Here is a 19,356-nt window from a genome sequence, read left to right on the forward strand (position 1 = left end):
GTACCTCATTGTCTGAGCCACCAAAACAGCCCATGCCTCGGGAGGGTCCGAAGCAAGGAGAGAAGCCACAGGTGGTATATAGGCAAGGAGGTGGTAGGAGCAGGACTGGATCCTGGCTGAGGGGTTTACTCATCTCTGTGTGCTTTGAAGACAGTAGAGAGTAAGTGTTTTGTTTTGGGGCTGGGGGCCACACCGGCAGCATATGGAGGTTCCCAGGCTAGGGGTCGATTCGGAGCTACAGCTGCCGGCCTACACCACAGGCACAGCAACGTGGGATCCGAGTCGCATCTGCGACCTGCACCACAGCTCACGGCAATGCTGGATCCCCAACCCACTGAATGAGGCCAGGGATTGAACCCGCATCCTCATGGTTCCTAGTTGGATTCATTTCCTCTGCGCCACAATGGGAACTCCCAGTGAGTGTTTTTCTGTTGTTGCTTTTGTTTTTGTTTATACTCGTGGCATATGGAAATTCCTGGGCCAGGGATTGAATCAAGCTGCAGCTGTGACTTATGCTGCAGCTTTGGCATCATCAGATTCTTTAACCCATTGCCGGGCTGGGGATTGAACCCATCCCTCCAACAGCAAGCTGAGCCACAGGGGGAACTCCCAGTGAATATTTTTTCAAGTGGTCTGAGTAGAACAGATTATAAGAGAGCCAGCCAGGCTAGATTTAGACAGTTGTGCAGCAGGTCAAGCCTGGGCTTGGAACCAGGCAGGCTTGAGTTTTCATCCCAGTTCTGCCACTTGCTCTCACCAGGGTACTCCTAGATAGTAACTGACCCATTTTCAAGTTTTCTTATCTGTAAAATGGAGGGAAGACAGGCCAGAGCTGGGAATGTGTGACTGCATCCAGCCCTTGGATGGTGCTAGGTAAAGTTCTTTGAATCTCAGTCTGCCATGACATTGCTGGAAGATCTTAGACAGTTCACTTCCGTATTCTGAGATTCACTTTCCCCATCTATGAACCAAGGAATGGGAACTCCCTTTTACTGAGCACAAACCATATGCACTAGTCTCTTCCACATGCATTATTGCACTTAATCCTCATACCAATTCCATGAGACAGGTATTGCTATTGCCATTTGAAAGACAAAAGAGACTTGGAGATTTTACCAAATTCACATAGCTAGTAAGTGACAGAGCTAAAGTTTGGACTAGGTTCTAACCAGCCTCCAAACTCCACACTGCATAACTCAAAGATCAGCCCTATCATATTTCAGTATTCAGCTCAGTACTAAGTACACAGTGGGTCTTCAACAAATACTCCATTGTTATTCTTTAGATGCATGTCATATCTCTTTAAATGGACTGTGAGCTCCCTTCAAGGAGGGAATAATTGATTTCAGTGTCTCTAGTACCTAGCATAGCATTTGGCACAAAGCAAAGGCCATAATCAATGAATGAATGAATGAAAATATGGATGAACAGAGAATAAATTAATGTCATTCCCCAGGTATCATAAGTCAAATGCAGAGGATCTGAAAACCTGGCCATCTGAAAATCCTTTGGAATTACAGATGGAGTAGTCTGGAAAAAGCAGTAATATCTCTAGTTGCTAATGGATGTGCTGAGTTGATTCTACCTCGTGATCTCATTTGGAACTTGTCCCAGTCAGAAATCATCCTCCCCATTTGATAGATGGAGAGACAGAGGCTCAGAGAGGTTTTAGAGCTAGGCTGTGCCTCCCCACCTACAGGGCATGCAGTCTCTGGTCACATACCTCCAGGGGCAGGAAGAGCATTGTCTATGGAGAGAGCCCACTCCATTTTTGCTGATGCCTGTTTCCCAGAGCAGGCTCAGGCTCAGGCCCTGTTTTCTGGATGGGGACTTCGGAGACCCAGAGAGAATGAGACCCATTGCCTTGTCAGCCCTGCTCTAGGGTCCAGAAATGTCAGCACTGGCCTGACCACCCTCTTCTCTGAACTGCTGGGGAAACTGAGGTCTGGTGGGTAGGGATTCACCCACATTACACTGATCTGGCTTCTGCTGTGGGATTATGTCATTGTCTCAGGATGAGCTTGGAGGCAACTGTGCATCTTTGGTCTTCTGCCTTTGCTTGGAACTCACTCCAGGGCCTGGCATTGCTAAGTTCTGGGGAAGGGGTGGCTGAAAGAATAACTAAATATGAGGGGGAAGAAAATAACTGTGGTTGGGCTGCGGCTGGGGTGTAGCATCAGGTGGGGTATTAAGGCTTGAGGGTGAGGTTTGAATGTAGGTCTGGATAATGTTTGCAGTCCAGGTGAGCAAGGAGAGCTGAGGTGGGCTTGCAGGGAGGACCGATGGGGAGGTTGGGGCTGGTGAGAGAGTAAGGGCCGGGAGCAGCACTGGGGAGTGGGTAAGGTCAGGGATGAGGTCGCTACTGGAAAGGGGCCCTGGAGAACACTCTCACAAGGGAGGAGTTCGGGAGTCCTGCGAATGATGGGAGTTTGCTGTGAGGGTGGGGGTGGTTATGCAATGTGAGGTTGGGTTAGGGTGGTGGTGGCAACGACGTTTGGAGTGGGGATGAAGTGAAGGTTTTTCAGGGTGGAGTTGGGGTGAGGGTCAAGGATGGATTTGAATAATGGTTGGGTCAGGATGGGGGACTGGAGCTGCGAAGCGGCAGCCGCAGAGCCGGTTGGTGGCCGGCCGCCAGAGCCCGGGCGGGTCAAGGCTGGGCGGGGGTCGCTGCTGACATTGGCCGGGCACCTGGGGGAGGACTGAGGGTTCAGTACCGGGTCGGGCCGAGGGGCCTAAGACGGAGTGGGGTTCCAGGTGGGGTGAGGGCCAGGGCCGGTACCTGAGCCACCACATGTAGCTGTGCTCGTAGGGGAAGAAGCTGTGTGGATCGTCGCAGCAGTACTTGTGGTCGCGGAAGCCGCAGCAGAAGACGGCGGCCGCTTCGCCCCCCGGCCGCGGGCAGCTGAAGCCGCGCACCACCTCCTGCTCGGCGCTCACGTAGCTCGTGCAGGCGCCGCTCATCGTGTCCCGCGTCGGGCCCGCCGCCACCTCGGGCCACCAGACGGCCGGCGAGAGACGGCCGGACGGAGACAGAACGGAGCCCGAGGAAGAGCGCGAAGCAGAGCTAAGCAGAGAGACCGAGATTGACGCAGAGACGGAGAAAGACACAAGAGGCGCGGAGACGCCGCGGTTAGAGACCTGGCGTCCCCGAGGGCCGAGGGAGGCGACCAGGTACGCGGACTGGGCTGGGCGGGAGGGGAGCCGAGGGAAGGGGAGGAGGGAGGAGGAGGGCCGGGGAGCGTGGAGAGCGGCGGGAAAACAGGCGGGAGCCGGCGCGGCGCCCGAGCGCGGGGCGGGGGGCGGCCGGCGGAACCGGGAGGAGGGAGCCGAGGAGCAGCCGGGCGCGCGTCTCGGCCTCGGCCCCCCGCCCGCCCCACTGCGTTACCCGTTTGTGCACGAGGGCGCTGGGTGCTCAGAGAGACAGCCCAGGTCCAGGGTGGCAGAGCGGGAATTAAAGCCACCACTTTGGATTCCACACTTGCGCTGAGCCCCAGCCGTGGTGCTAGGCGCTGTGAGGACGCCGGGAACCTCAGGGCAGTTCCGGCTAGTGCAGGGCACCGGTGAGGGACCTGCCATTGAGCACGCAGTAGGGTCGCTACGGGAATGATTCATACACGCCCTCACTTAACCTTCACAGCAACGCAGGACCATCTTAACTCATTTTATAGATGAGAGCTAAGGGTCAGATGAAAGTCATTTTCCTGGGCTCTTAGCGCATGGGATTTTAACCTAGCTGGGTCTGTTTTGTTCCCAAGCCCTTGCTCCCACATGGCCTCTTTTCCAGTGACTTAAGTGTTCTCATCTGCTGGCTTCCTTGCCGGCCACTTCCTTTCCTGAGCAGCTAGTTCATGCACTCACACTCCCGACCGCACACTCCTTTCTTCACACTCCCTGCAGCAATGGCCTAGGACTCAGGGGCCACTGGATGTCCAGATGGTAATTCCACCCACCCGGAAGCCAACCCAGCATACCTCTGTATTCCCAGACATCACTTCCAGATCCCAAGGTCAGTGTTCTCACTAGGATCAGAGGACCACAGTCTGAAGGAGCTGAATGAAGCCCGTCTCTGTTTTCAGGGTATGCTGGGAAAACCCAGTCTCTGAGAGGTGCACAGTTTGGCCCAATTACACTGATTGAGCTAGGACCAGGGACTACTGTCCTTCCCTGGTCAGTGATTCCCATTTGGCCAATCACAGGGTGCTGGGGCTGAAAGGGAACTGTGGGTCACGTAATGAGTTACTGAGTTACAGCTAGTATTTAATAATAATAATAATAAAATGGAATAGAAAAAGTGCACTGCAAATACTAAAGCCAAGTATTCTTCATAAAATACTTGTTTCAGTTATGTACGTATGTATTATGTGGACCAGAGCACAATGTGAAATGCATTTCTTCCTTTGAGTCAGGTCCGATAGGTTTGAAAGCCACTGCGTCTAACACCTCTCATTGTACAGATGGGCAGGGACTAGCTCAAGACTGCAAAATCTTTAGCTCTCCTCATTTCCCACAGCAGTGGGTACAATGGGAAATAGTTAATGGGATGCCCTGGGACTCCCTGTTCCTCCATCCCTTGCTTTCAGTGTGTATGGGATAAATCATGGGCATCAGGGGATCTGGACTGAAGCCCTATGAGCCTTACCCTTTCTCTGCTTTTTCTCTCTGTGCTTCAAGCTCCTTTTCTTTATCCAGGCTAGCTTCTCAGATCCTAGTAGGTACCGTGCCCTTGACCAGGGCACCAGGCTCCCTGACAGAGGTCAGATCTGGGTCTGCCTTTGAGAAACACAGTATGATGGGGGAGTTAGACAGATTAGGGCAGTGAAGGGGGAAAAAGCGTCATCATGGCCAGAGAGGGATCACCACGTGAAGGAGCAGGAAAGAGTTTTAAGGGGTAGTCTCTTCAAGGGTCACTGTAAGGTCCAATATGAAACCTAGGAGGAACCACTATTATCCTCCAGAAAATCTCTCCCCTGAGCTGTGGGTCTCTGCAAACTGGGAACTGGGTGACATACTCTAATGGAGGTGCAGTTTGGTCTCTTGAATTATCAGATGAAGAGTAAAGAGGAAGGTGGAATCCTGTGGAAAGGAGTGAGGTGTTTTGGAGACATGGGGTTTAGTTGTGAGGACAAAGCAGTCTGCTCTGGCTTCTGGCAAAACGGGGAACCTGCCAACAGTTTCCAAGCCAAGAATTAATTTGTTCCTTTCAGCAACACTGTGGGGTGAACAAGCAGAGATGACTGTGCCCCTGAGAAATAACAAGCCCAGTGTCACAAAGCAGCCAATGGCCCAAGACAGGACTGGTACCCAGGTGTGTCTAGCAAAGGGTCCCCCTTGGCAGTCTGATAAAGATTATTGACCTCTATTCAGCAGATTTTGGGGTTTTTTTTTTGGTCTTTTTGTCTTTTAAGGCTGTACCTGCGGCATATGGAGGTTCCCAGGCTAGGGGTCCAATAGAAACCGCTGGCCTACACCACAGCCACTGCCACAGCAACGCGGGATCTGTGACCCACACCATAGCTCATGGCAACACGGGATCCCCAACCCACTGAGCGAGGCCATGGAGCAAACCCACATCCTCATGGATTCTAGTCAGGTTCACTAACCGCTGAGCCACAACAGGAACTCCCAGAAGAATTTTTTTTTTTTTCTTTGCTATTTCTTGGGCCGCTCCCGCGGCATATGGAGGTTCCCAGGCTAGGGGTCTAATCAGAGCTGTAGCCACTGGCCTACGCCAGAGCCACAGCAACACGGGATCCAAGCCGCCTCTGCAACCTACACCACAGCTCAGGGCCACGCCGGATTGTTAACCCACTGAGCAAGGGCAGGGACCGAACCCGAAACCTCATGGTTCCTAGTCGGATTCATTAACCACTGCGCCACGACGGGAACTCCCCAGAAGAATATTTTTAACTACAAAAAGTAAATTGCTGAGGATTATGAAAGATACCAGTTATGTAGAATCATTATAAAAATATTTTATGAATTAGTCCTTTTAAAACATTAAATAACGAGCTTTAGAGATTTGTCTATTAACTATGGTAATTTTGAGGTGGTGAATGAGTGTAAGCAGTGTTTCAGGATATTGCTACTGTAAAGCAATACAAAATAACTGGTTTCTATTGGGGACTGTCACAGGTTCTGCTAACACTACTGTGACTTGTTGCTTACCTGCATGAGAGAGGAAGTGCCCCATTTGAGTTAGTGGTTGGTGAAAACAAGGATGTCAGTTTTTTCAATCCAAATACATGGACCTCCTCCAGATTGTACTCTATCAGTGGACCCCTGTGGCTCTGTGGAATCTATGCGAAAACCTTCTACCACTTCTGCTCTAGCACCTACTCTAATGTTTGTTCCTTCATCATGTGCACCACGTTTCTTCCTACAGACACTGCAGACCTATTATGTGCTAGACAGTTTCCCATTTTGTACGTCATATAGTCCTTGAAAACTTCCTTTGAGGTAGGGATTTTTCTTCCCATTTTGCAGACAGGGTAACTGAGACTCAGAGAGGTTCAGTGATTTACCCAAAGCCACACAGCCAGTAAGTGGTCAGAGTCCTGTACCACCAATTACTTCCTCCTTACCCGAGGTCTGAGGACTAGAGTCTCCAACACCAGAAGGGAAGGAACATATAGGAGGGAAGAGTAGGGCGGGAGGACTCACGTTTATGGAGAACACACCATGAAATAAAAATTGTGCTCTGTGCTGTCCATTATCTCCTTCATTCCTCACAACTCTGCGCAGTGTTACTCTCTTCAAGAAATTAACTAGGGCGTTCCGGTCGTGGCTCAGCAGAAACAAATCTGACTAGCATCCATGAGGACGCAGGTTCCATCCCTGGCCTCGTCCAGGCGGCTAAGGATCCAGTATTGCTGTGAGCTGTGGTGTAGGTCGCAGAATCGGCTCAGATCCTGCGTTGATGTGACTGTGGTGTAGGCCAGTGGCTACAGCTCCGATTTGACCCCTAGCCTGGAACCCCTATATGCCGCAGGTGCGGCCCTAAAAAGGCAAAAAAATTTTAACTAAATATGTGTATGTTCATTATAAAACAACAAACTAGAAAACCCAGATAAACCAAAAGAAAAAATAACAATCACCCATAACCTCACCACACAGAAATGTCTATTAATAGACATTTCTTCAGCGTGGCATCTTCCAGATACACACACACACACACACACAATTTTGCACCCCTTCTGCCCACAGGAAAACTGGACAGAGATTAGGTAACTTGCCCAAGGATATACAAGTAGTTAAGCTCCAGTCACCTGCGGTGTGGCCTTAGGCTGTCACTTTCCCTCTCTGCGTTAGGACAGTAGTTAAGATGGAAGAGCTGGAAGCCTGGCACCTGTGAGCCACTGGAAGTGAGTGACTGGAAGATGCTTCTGCCCTCAAAGACCTGAGTGACTGGAAGACGCTTCTGCCCTCAAAACCATGCTCTGGACCTCGGCAGACTTGCTCTGGGAGGGAGCGGGGGCCTCAGGGTGTAGAAAGAAACGCTGCAGCCCAGGGGTGCTGAATATCTGCGGTGAAGGCTCCATTCTGCTTACTGGGTGGTCCGCCCCCAAGGCCCTGGGCTCTGAACACAGCCCCTGGCCCACGACCTTACTGTCGCCAGCTGTGCCCCCCTGACTCCCCTCCCCCAGGCCCCCCGCCATGGCTGGAGAAGCAAGAAAATTATACCGACCACGTGCATGAAGTTGCTCTAAGTGCCGGTTCCTTGCATGGTCGGTCGGTCTCTCTCCTGATGCCCAAGATGGATTCTTTCCCTTCTTTTCCAGGATGATGCCCTTGCGCCTCATCCTGCAAGAAGTGCCTTTGCCATGTTGGAACATGGAATCCAAGGACAAATCAGACTGAGGCTCAGATCCCTTGATACCAGTCAGACTTTCCTCCAACTCTAGGTGGTCACCCTTTTGGTTTAAATGTTTCGTTAGTTTGTTGTTTGTTTTCCAATGAAATCTTTAAAACACACAAATGACATAAAGGATTATACAGGAACCAGCTATGTACTCTCTACTCAAATTTAAGAAATAAAAAAATTTGATCAATCTGTGCTTGGTATTCCTTCCAGCTCACCTCCCCGCACAACCATTCTTCTGAATTTGGTGTTTATCATTCCCATACTCTTATTTGTTTTTTTATCACATATGTATGGATCTTTGAACAATGTATGGAATTGCTTTATATGTGATTACATCTTAAATAAATAGCATCATACTACCTGTATTCTTCTGGAGCCTGCATTTTTGTTTGTTTTTGTTTTTCACTCAGGCTTATGTTTTTGAGCTTTGACTATACGGATGTGTATGCTCAGTCTGGTTCATTCATTTTTACTGCTACATAGTTTCCCACCTAGTGAATTTATGATGATTTTTAAAAAATGTTTATCAAACAATGGTTGATTTATAGTGTTGATCAATTTCTGCTGTATAGCAAAGTGACCAAAGAATGTGTGCGTGTGTGTATACATATCATGGTCTATTCCAAGAGACTGGGTATATTTCCCTGTGCTACACAGTAGGTATATGATGATTTATTATCCATTTTCTTCGATGTTTAGATGCTTTCCAATTTCTTTTATTGCTATACAGTGTTGTTTCTCAAGTTTTTTTTTCTTTTAAAATCGAGTAACTGTACAGCTTGGTGAATTTATACTTATATAACCACCATAACCGTCAAGATGTCACACATTTCTATGACCTATCACCATTCTTTGTGCGCCTTTATAATCAGCTCTCCTCTCCACCCCTAATTTTGCCTTAGGCGGGTCTTGCCTAGTCTTGCTTCTGTTCTCCCTCCTTATAGATTAGTTCTGCCTGTTCTTGAATTTTTGTCTTAATGGAATCAGGTAATATGTCCTCTTTTGTGCCTGACTTCTTTGGCTCACAATGCCTTTGAGATACACAGAAGTTGTTGTGTGTACAAGCAGTTCCTTCCTTTCTATTGCTGAGTACGTGGAAATATACTCATTTTATGAAATACTACAATTTTGTACATTTAGCTGTTAATAGGAATTTGGGTTGCTTCCAGTTGGGGACTGTCAGGAATGAAGTTGCTCTAAAGATTTTTGCATATATGCTTTTTTTATGACTAGGTTCTCATTTTCCTTGGGTGAATCTTAGGAGTAGAATTTTTGGGTAATAGGGTAGATGTGTGTTTAACTTTATAAGAAGTTGCCAAACTGTTTTCCAGAGTGTCTGTACCATTTTGCACCCCCACCAGTACTTGGTATTGCCAGTATTTTTTATTTTGGTTGTTCTTATAGGTGTGAAGTAGTATCTCATTGTGGCTTTAATATTGTTTTTTTCCTAATGACTAATGATGAATATCTTTTCATGTGCTCATTAACCATTCATGTATCTTCGGCAAAATGTCTGTTTTGCCTTTTTTTTTTTTTTTTTTTTTTTTTTTTGTCTTTTGTCTTTTTAGGGCAGCTCCCACAACATATGGAGGTTCCCAGGCTAGGGGTTGAATCAAAGCGCTTGCTGCCAGCCTACACCGCAGCCACAACAACAGCAGATCCGAGCTGCGTCTGCGACCTACACCACAGCTCATGGCAACCCTGGATCCTTAACCCACTGAACAAGGCCAGGGATTGAACCTGCAACCTCAGGGATTCCTAGTTGGATTCATTAACCACTGTGCCACGATGGGAACTCCCTAAAGATGTTTTTTGAAAAGCAGAAATTTAAAAATTTGATAGTTCAGGGAGTTCCTGTCGTGGCTCAGCAGAAACTAATCTGACTAGCATCCATGAGGACACAGGTTCAATCGCTGGCCTTGCTCAGTGGGTTAAGGATCCAGCATTGCCGCGAGCTGTGGCGTAGGTCACAGACGCAGCTCAGATCTGGCATTGCTGTGGCTGTGGCGTAGGTCAGCAGCAACAGCTTGGATTCGACCCCTAGCCTGGGAACCTCCATATGCCAAAGGTGTGGCCCTAAAAAAACCCCAAAAAACAAAAAACTGCATACTCCGTGATCACAAAGATTTTCACACTTGTGTTCTTCCAAACATTTTATAGCTTTAGCTTTAACATTTATGCCTCTGATCCATTTTCAGTTAATTTGTGTCAAGTGTGAAGCAGAAGTTGTTTCAAAACTATCCTTTGAAAGGACTATCCTTTCTCAATCCAATTAACTTGACACCTTTGGCAAAACTTAATTAACCATGTGTGTGTGGATTTATTTCTGGATTTTCTGTTCTGTTTCGTTGACCTGATCTGCATCCTTACACTAGTTCCACTCTGTCTTAATTACTGTGGCTTCAGAAGTAAGTCTTCAAATCAGGTAGTATAAGTCCTCTAACTTTGTTCTTATTTTTCAAAATTGTTTTAGTGGTTCTAGGTCCTTTACATTTCCATATAAATTTTAGAATCTGCTTGTCAATTTCTGCCTTCCAAAATCTTGCTTGGATTTTGCTTAGGATTGCATTGAATCAATAGGTTAATTTGGAGAAACTTAACATCTTAATATTAAGTTTCCCAATCCATGAATATATTATATCTCATCATTTACTTAGTTGTTAATTTCTCTCAGCAGTGTTTTATACTATTCTGTGTGCAGGTCTTATACACATTTTATAAAATTTATCTGTTTTTTCTTATTTTTTGCTATTATAATGAAATTCTTTTTATTTTTCTTTTTGGGGCTGCACCTGTGATGTATGGAAGTTCCCAGTCTAGGGGTTAAATTGGAGCTGCAGCCACCTGCCTAAATCACAGCCACAGCAACACCACATCTAAGCTGCATCTGTGACCTACACTGCGGCTCACAGCTTGTAGCAATGCCAGATCCTTAACCCACTGAGTGAGGCTGGGGATCAAACCCACATCCGTTTCTTAACCTGCTGAACCAGAACAGGAACTCTAAATGAAATTTTTAATATAATTTTTTTTTTTTTTTTTGGTCTTTTTGCCTTTTCTAGGGCTGCTCCCATGGCATATGGAGGTTCCCAGGCTAGGGGTCTAATCGGAGCTATTGCTGCTAGCCTATGCCAGAGCCACAGCAACGTGGGATCTGAGCTGCGTCTGCAACCTACACCACATCTGGGTCCTTAACTCACTGAGCAAGACCAGGGACTGAACCCGAAACCTCGTGGTTCCTAGTCATATTCGTTAACCACTGTGCCACGACGGAAACTCTTAATTTTCCAATTTTTGTTGCCAATATATAGAAATACAACTTATTTTTGTGTATTGTCCTTGTTTTCTGAGATCTTGTTAAATTCTTTTTTTTTTTTTTTTTTTTTTTGGTCTTTTTGTCTTTTTGCCATTTCTTGGGCCGCTCTCTCGGCATATGGAGATTCCCAGGCTAGGGGTTGAATCGGAGCTGTAGCCACTGGCCTACGCCAGAGCCACAGCAATGCGGGATCCAAGCCGGATCCTTAATCCACTAAGCAAGGCCAGGGACCGAACCCGCAACCTCATGGTTCTTAGTCAGATTCGTTAACCACTGTGCCATGATGGGAACTCCTGAGATCTTGTTAAATTCTAGTAGCTTTTTAAATAGATTACTTAGGAATTTTTTTTGTCTTCTGTCTTTTATCTTTTTAGGGCCTTACCCCATGCATGTGGAGATTCCCGGGCTAGGGGTTGAGAATCAGAGCTATAGTTGCAGGCCTACACCACAGCCACAGCAACGCCAGATCTGAGCTGCGTCTGCAACCTAAACCACCGCTCATGGCAATGCCAGATCCTTAACCCACTGAGGGAGGCCAGGGATCGACCTGTGTCCTCTTGGATTCTGGTCAGATTTGTTTCCACTGAGCCATGACAGGAACTCTGATTTTTTTATATTAACATAAAAAACAAATTTCCTGAATAAAGGTGGCTTTACTTTGCCTTTCCAGTTAATGCCTTTTTTTTTTTTTCTTGCTTTGTTACATTGTCTAGGATTTCCAGTATAATGTTGAAGAGAATTCTGACTTTTGAAGCAGAGTCAGCTTCTTTTTTCTCTGCACCTGATTCTTTTCCATCAGGCGCTTATCAACAGAGAGATCCTCTGAAGGCTTGACCTGAGCTGTTGAAGTAGCCCTCGTGGTTACAAGCTGCCTTCTAAAATCTGAACTCTCTATACCTCTCCAACTATATCTGCTGCTTCTTTCCTGAAGGAAGCCTCTGATTCAGCCAATCTGACCTGGGAATGGAGCCTCCTCTCCTAAGTTTCTGCCCGTGCAGTTCCCTCATTCTGCTTATCTAAATCCTCTGAACTCTTCAAGCTCCATCTTGAAGAAACCCCTCCTGCAGGAAGCCATTCTCCGACCAACACCCAGGGCATCATTCTTTCTTGTAGCACCTGCTGTTCTGTGTACATGTACCATTCATTGACCATTTCCAGGTGCCATCATCTCACTTAAGAATCACAGCTTCAGACTATGGGCTCCTCTAGGACAGAAGTTGTACCTGCTTTGGTGCTGGTTTTACCACATACTCAGCCTAGTGCCTGGTTCTCGAAGGCAATTCTGCTGCTTTGTGTCACCTTTTTTCCTTTGTATGCTTTTGTGCAAATCAGAAAAAAAGTGCCCCTTGCTCTGGCCAGAGGTAGCTCTTTGCCAAAGGCAAGGCTAGGTAAGTAGAGTTCAGGCTAGATTTCAACTCCTCATTGTCCCTTCTGTTGGACACCTTCAAAATCTGCATAGCCATATGGGTCAAAGGAGGAGAAAGAATTAAGAATTGAGCAAATGATTCTGAAATATAGATATTTTATATAAAGGTATTGAGGCTCAGAGAGGTTAAGTTTTTCACTCAAGGACCCAGCCAGAAATAGCAAAGACTGGAATTTGTGCTGAGTCTGCCAGTACCTTATGTTCAAGGAAACACTGCCTTTTTCTACCTCCTTCTCTGGTCTCAACACGAGTACAGCACTTTATTTGTCATTAAGCATCTTTCATACTCACCGTTCTTTTTCAGCCTTACATCAGCCCCTTCTGGAATTTGCTCCAAGACCTCTGCACCCTGGAGTGAATGGCTTTCTCTCAGGATCAGTGTCTCCAAACCTAAACCCTCTCTGTCCCTGCTGGAGTGTTACTAGTGTCCAGGAAGCAGAGAATAGAGGGAGGGGCGAGGACTTTGGTACCAGATCAGCCTGGATGTCAGTCGCTACTTGGCAGTTGACTTGTTGGGAGACTTTGAACTTCTCACTTAGTCTCATCTGTAAAATGGAAGTCATAGTACTGACCTGGTAGGGATGAGATACAGTTATGTGAGCAGTCAGTAGAATTAGTTCCCCTTTTCCTTCCACTTTGCTAAGAGCAAGGATGGCGTCTCCTGTTAGGTCCACACACAAGAAAACTGCAGCCTTTGCTACAGAAGATTCTTGGTGAAGTATGTCAAGCCCATGACTAGAACTACTTTTTCTCTTGACCTTGGGCACGTCTGTCCCCCCTCTCTGAGCATCAGTTTCCTACTTTTTAAAGTGAGGACAGTAATACTTAAATAACTACAAAAAGAGCCATCATTTACCGAATGCTTCCTATGTATCAGGTACCCCAGTACTTCATGGGTGTATTTTTATTTAATCTTCATAATAGGCCTATATGAGGTAAGTTAACATCTCTGATGTCCCAGAAGAGGACAGCAAGGCCCAAAGAGGTAAAGTCCATGAGTCTGTGATTTAAATTAAAAACTTATAGAGGAGTTCCCTTTGTGGTGCAGTGGAAACAAATCCAACTACTATCCATGAGGACCTGAGTTTGATCCCTGGCCTCAGTGGGTCAGGGATCCAGTGTAGCTGTGAGCTGTGGTGTAGGTTGCAGACACGGCTGGATCCCAAGTTGCTGTGGCTGTGGTGTAGACCGGCAGCTGCAGCTCTGATTTGACCCTAGTCTAGGAACCTCCATATGCTGTGGGTGCGGCCCTAAAAAGACCCCCCCAAAAAAAATTGTTGCTCTGGACACAAGAGTCCTAGACAATTTTTCCTCTACCATATGGCCAAGCTAGGAAGCCGTTCTCCTCAAGGCTTCAGTAAAGGAAATCAACTGCAGAGAGGTACTGATGCTAACACTGTTTCGTATGTGTTTTAGCCCACTTCCACTTTCAAAGTGCCTTTGCACACATGAGCTTGTCTGAACACTCCAGGGGAGATAGCACATACACAGAAGTATCCAGCATAGCGCCTGACACCTATTGGGCGAAATCTTGGCTTCCTATTGTTGGCTAGGTGAAGTGATGGAGGTTCAGGAAGATTAAGTGACTGTCCCAAAGTTACACGGCTAGTACAGGGATTTTGTCAATTGTTATGTTGATTAGCCTGATAATTATTGTTCTCAGCTCTTCTGCTTTAATCCTGGGTCTCTATTTTCACTGGGAGTTGCAGGGTGAATCAGAAGAGTTAGAATCTGTTTCCTAGAGTTGAAAGAATCCTAGAGGCCATCTAGTTCAACTCCCTACTGCATGGCATTCAACCCTGGTTTAGAGTTGCCAGATAAAATGCAGGATGGCTATTTAAATTTGAATGACAGATAAACAAGGAGTAATTTTTAAAATATAAGTATATTCCTCCAGTTGTCACAAATGCCAGGGATGACAGCGGCCCTGGGACTCCCTCTGGAGAACGAGCAGCAGGGCTCAGTTGGCCGTGTGATCAGAGGGGAGCACTTATATTCCAGGGGGTTAGAGGAAGGGCCTTCTGACTCTGGTCTCCCACTCACAGAGACTGGTCACCCCTTCCATGGGAGGATTTGAGCCTTTTAGGGGAAAACTAGCTGATAGCAGGGGCTGAGATAGTCTCTAGGACATCCAGAAACAGACACAGATGATGACATTGAGGTCAGTCAGTCAATACGTGCCTTCTGCATACCTGCTATGGGCCAGGCACTTCTTGTGCTCAAAGATTACAGCAGAGGGAAGGTACCCAGCACTATCAGGGAAAGGAAGAAACTGGGCAATGGGAGGAAGGAGTGAAAGAGAATACAGCAACACCAAAGGTTAGAGATGGAGGAGGATGAGGCACAGGACTCTGAATGGCAGATTAAGGGGCCGGGCCTTTATTCTGATGATAAGGGTTCGGGGCGCCCTGAAGCAGAAGGTGATATGCTCAGGTCTGCTTTTCGGAATATCATTCAGCTTGTGACATGAAGGAGGGTTAAAGAGGGATTGGGGCCAAGTATACGAGCCAGAAAGATGATAAATCCTGAGTTAGCATAGTCACAGTAGAAAGAAGGAGCAGACAGAGATTTGAAAAATATGAGGAGTTCCCGCCATGGCGCAGTGGTTAACAAATCTGACTAGGAACCATGAGGTTGCGGGTTCGATCCCTGGCCTTGCTCAGTGGGTTAAGGATCCGGTGTTGCCGTGAGCTGTGGTGTAGGTTGCAGGTGCGGCTCGGATCCCGCGTTGGTGTGGCTCTGGTGTAGGCCGGTGGCTACGGCTCCGATTTGACCCCTAGCCTGGGAATCTCCATATGCCGCAGAAGTGGCCCTAGAAAAGGCAAAAAGACCAAAAAAAGAAAAAAAGAAAAATATGAAGATGTGGGACAGAGATGGCTCTTTGTCTCTGCCCCTCCAACATGTCTTCTTTCCTTTTAGGCTAATAGAACTCCTAATTTTCATATAGGCCCATGGCCATTCAGAATAAAAACTTGATTTCCTTATGGAAACAACTTGGGTGTGGCTATAAGATCAAGTTCTTCTGACTTATAGAATATGATATATTGCCCTTAAAGGAATAGAGCTGAGGCAATGAGCTATCTTGGGTCATGCAGATGGTGATAACACCTTGGGGATGGCAGAGCCATAAGAGTGGCCCCTGACTCACTCGTGGAGCACAGTAAAGGTCGAGCTTTTACATGGGAGAGTAAAAACTTTTTTTGAGGCCATGTTTACTTTGGGTTCCTGTTCTAGCTGTCAGATCTCTATCCTGACACAAAAGTGGTAAAAATCACAGGTGAGAGCTAAGATGTAGGGACTGAAGGAGACATGGGGAGGTGAGGAAGCTGCAGAGTTTTTTGTGATACTCAAGGCAGTGTTTGTTTCGTGAAATGTGGCCTATTGATTCCCTGCAATGTAATCTCTCTGGGACCCAGGAATCTGGGCAGGCAGCTTGGGGATGTGTAGCAATCCAGTCCTCAGCAGTTCCCTCCAGCAACCCCAGGCTGGCCCTGCTGGAGCTGCTTGCATTCCACAGGTGTCTCCATGTGACCGGAGCTCCAGGTAGCCCCAGAGCCATCTACTCCTCCAATCAGTAGTTCAGTGTCTACCTCTGCCCCAGGGTTTACTTCTGGCCTTCATATTTGGGACTGAAAACAAACTCTCATGCTAGGTCAGGTCTCTATCATTCCTTACCTGGACCTCACAAGACCCTGAAGGATCTGGCCCCTGCCTACCTCTCGGGCCCTTCTCCTAAATACTTTGCTCCACACAGCACTGGCTCCATCCTTTTGAGCATCTTCCCTTGTTAGGGCCTTTGTTCAAACCACTGCTTCTGTTTAGGAACCATTCCCCACCCACAACATCTTTCCCCTAACTCTTGTTAAAATTTGAGCTCTCAGCTTGAATGTCCTTTCTCAGGGAAGCCTCCTCTGAACTCCAGAATATGTCCAATGCCACTTTTAAACATGCTCCTGGAGTTCCCATCATGGTACAGGGGTAACGAATCTGACTAGGAACCATGAGGTTGCGGGTTCGGTCCCTGCCCTTGCTCAGTGGGTTAAGGATCCGGTGCTGCCGTGAGCTGTGGGGTAGGTTGCAGACGCGGCTCGGATCCCGAGTTGCTGTGGCTCTGGTGTAGACCGGCGGCTACAGCTCCTATTCGACCCCTAGCCTGGGAACCTCGATATGCTGCGGGAACGGCCCTAGAAAAGGCAAAAAGACAATAACAAAACAAAACAAACAAAAACATGCTCCTGGTTCCTCATACTTCTTGCTGGTGCGTATCATAATTGTAATCATATAATAATTGGTGTAATTATTTCTTTATTATTTGGCTTTCTCAGTCTCTGTGGGCACTATGACATCTTGGAACGTGTGTTTTGTTCACTGATGTATCCCTAGAACCTAATGGAGAACCTGACACATTGGCAATGCTCCAGAAATATTTGTTGATGAATGAATGTCTCTTCCAACCATAATTTCCCAGAAAGTCCCCCATAGTCATGTTCTCCTCCCTCCACACTCCAGCTCAGCTCAGAGACGTGAATGAGCAGTTAGGATGGGATCGCCCTTTCTCTGAGGACCTGGGATCAGTTGATAGTGAATGAGAATCATCTAAGGGTAAAAAGAGAGCTCAGCAAAAGACAAAGGGCTTTATCATATCTGCAGCCAGAGATGAGCCCTTCCCCAAACTCCTGACTGGTGGTCCCTGGCTTGCTAATCAACTCTAATAGCAAAGAGCTAGGGGATCAGTGATATGATTTAAGCAGACAACTAAAATATTGATTAATAATTAAGGGTTGGCAAATAGCTAAACTAAGATATAACCTAATAAATAAAGTAGCTGGCCTATAAGTAAATTGTTAAAAGCTAATTAAGACATTAGTAGACTATTCAAGTGTTAGCTGATAACCAAGAGATTAATTTAAAACTAAGTTGTTGGCAGATACTTCTTAACCAATGACTGGGATAAGAGTTGATAACAGTTCAAGGCGAGATTTCTCCTAGTGGGACTCTTGTACCTTAGAGGGGATTGGGAGCAGCAGACAGCTCGCAAAGCCTAGGAATGCAGATCTCGTTGGGAGCGCAAACGCCTCAGCTGGACTCTGTACTTCTGGGGGGAACCGTTTGCTTGTCTTTGGCTTTCCAGGTCGGGTCCAGGCAGGGACGGCATGGAGCCAGTGCCCAGTTCCCATATAATTAAGTTTAATCTGCTCTCAGCCAGGCCCTGTGCTGACCGCAGAGAGGGGAAAGCAGTTGCTTCAACAGTGAGAATGGTGTCGTAAGTGAGAGGCGTGTGAAAGGAGAGGCTTGGGGGTTTGCGAAGGCTGCGTAGAAGTGTGTGCAGATGTGTCAGGGAGAGGGGATGAGTTCGTTCTGGGGACCCTGAATTGAGGTGTCTCTAGTCCTGCCCAACAGGCAGGTGGATGTGGGTCTGGCATAGATACAAGGCAGAGATTTGGGTGTCATCAGGGTGCAGATGGTGGTCAGAGCCATGAAAAAGAATGAGATGGTTGCAGCAGGGTATATGGAGTGAGAAAACGGACCAGCCTAGAAGCCCAAGAAGCCCAACAGGGAAGGAGTGGGAAGAGGAGGAAGAGACATCGAGAGACACTGAGGAGGAAGGAGCACTCAGAGAGATGGGGGGAACCCAGGGGAAGACAGGGGCATGAAAGCTAAGGGAAGAGACTGTGCCAGGGAGAAGAGCAGGGGCAGATGTGGCCGACAGTTCAGGCAGGATGAGGCGGGAGAGCTGGCCATTGAGAATGTGGTTCCCAGACGTCTATCACAATAATGTCTGCGATAGCTGCGTTTCATTGTGTGTGTGGGGGGGGCACGCATGTGTGCACATGTGCAAATGAACATGTGCAGAACTAGAGCTGGGAGCAGGGTGTGCACAGACAGGCTGGAGGCCACTGTGGTTTGTGGTCACCTTGCAAAGAGCCTCCATTTACTCTGGCAGCTTTTAGGAGAGACCATTAAGGGCGGCTTTGAGAATTGTGAGCACATTTCAACCCTTTCACTGTCCAGTGGGAGAGCAGTAGACAGCAGAGAGGGAACAATTTGCAAAGTCCGAGTCAAGGGCATAGTCAGGACTTGAATCTGAATCTCCTTCTTCTAGAGAGTGACCCTGAGAAAAGCAGACATGAAATTCTCATTGGCAAATGAATTATCAGTGACTTTGCTTATCACCTCAGTTTTTAGCTGCCTCTCTTTATATTTACATAAAAGTGAAATACATATTTTACATATAAAATTCAAACATTACAGAAATAACAAAGTGAATAACCCTGTTATCCTACCCCATTCACCCCACAGACAACCACCATTAAATTTCATCTCTCTCTCTCCCTTTCTCTCTCCTTCTCATTTAACATTGTAAATTCTTTTTTTTTTTTTTAGGGCCACACCCATGGCATATGGAAGTTCTCAGGCTAAGGGTCTGATTGGAGCTGCAGCTGCCAGCCTACACCAGAGCCACAGCCACACTGTGGGATCTGAGCCACATCTGTAACCTACACCACAGCTCACAGCAATGCTGGATCCTTAAGCCACTGAGCAAGGCCAGGGATGGAACCTGTATCCTCATGGATACTAGCTGGGTTCATTACCGCTGGGCCATGACGGGAACTCCTGTTCTTGTTAATACTGGATGCTTTTGTGTGTGTGCAGGTGTCCATTACACCTTGCCCTTTTTTCACTTTGGGACAACTTTCTATGGTAATACAGAAGTTAATTAATTCATTGAAAATAACTGCATTAGTGTATCAC

At 47.1% G+C, this 19,356-nt stretch overlaps 1 protein-coding gene and 1 long non-coding RNA gene across 7 annotated transcripts in view; one reads left to right on the forward strand and one right to left on the reverse strand.

Annotated features, from left to right (window-relative positions):
• Positions 1-3,169, reverse strand: part of SHISAL2A (shisa like 2A) — a 25,992-nt gene extending 22,823 nt beyond the window's left edge. For all 5 annotated transcript variants that reach the window (XR_014808324.1, XR_014808325.1, XR_014808323.1 and 2 more), the window contains exon 1: positions 2,780-3,169. Coding sequence is in view for 1 of the 5 variants with exons in the window: in XM_021096632.2 (XP_020952291.1) it covers positions 2,780-2,961 (182 nt within the window). In the remaining 4 variants the exon portion in view is untranslated. The remainder of the gene's footprint in view (positions 1-2,779) is intronic.
• LOC146402964 (uncharacterized) lies at positions 3,033-8,226 on the forward strand. Of its 2 annotated transcripts, XR_014808327.1 has the most exons (3): positions 3,033-3,171; positions 7,309-7,361; positions 7,779-7,912. It is a non-coding gene; the product is annotated as an uncharacterized LOC146402964 (long non-coding RNA). The 2 variants fall into 2 exon arrangements; XR_014808326.1 differs by lacking the exon at positions 7,309-7,361 and having other exon boundaries at positions 7,779-8,226.
• Positions 8,227-19,356: the final 11,130 nt, after the last annotated feature.

This window comes from Sus scrofa, chromosome 6 (assembly GCF_054392235.1).
Source record: "Sus scrofa isolate SSC_HxYL_T2T_F1_AM1 chromosome 6, Sscrofa_HxYL_maternal_Yorkshire_Landrace_v2.0, whole genome shotgun sequence".
NCBI classification, from domain to species: domain Eukaryota; kingdom Metazoa; phylum Chordata; class Mammalia; order Artiodactyla; family Suidae; genus Sus; species Sus scrofa.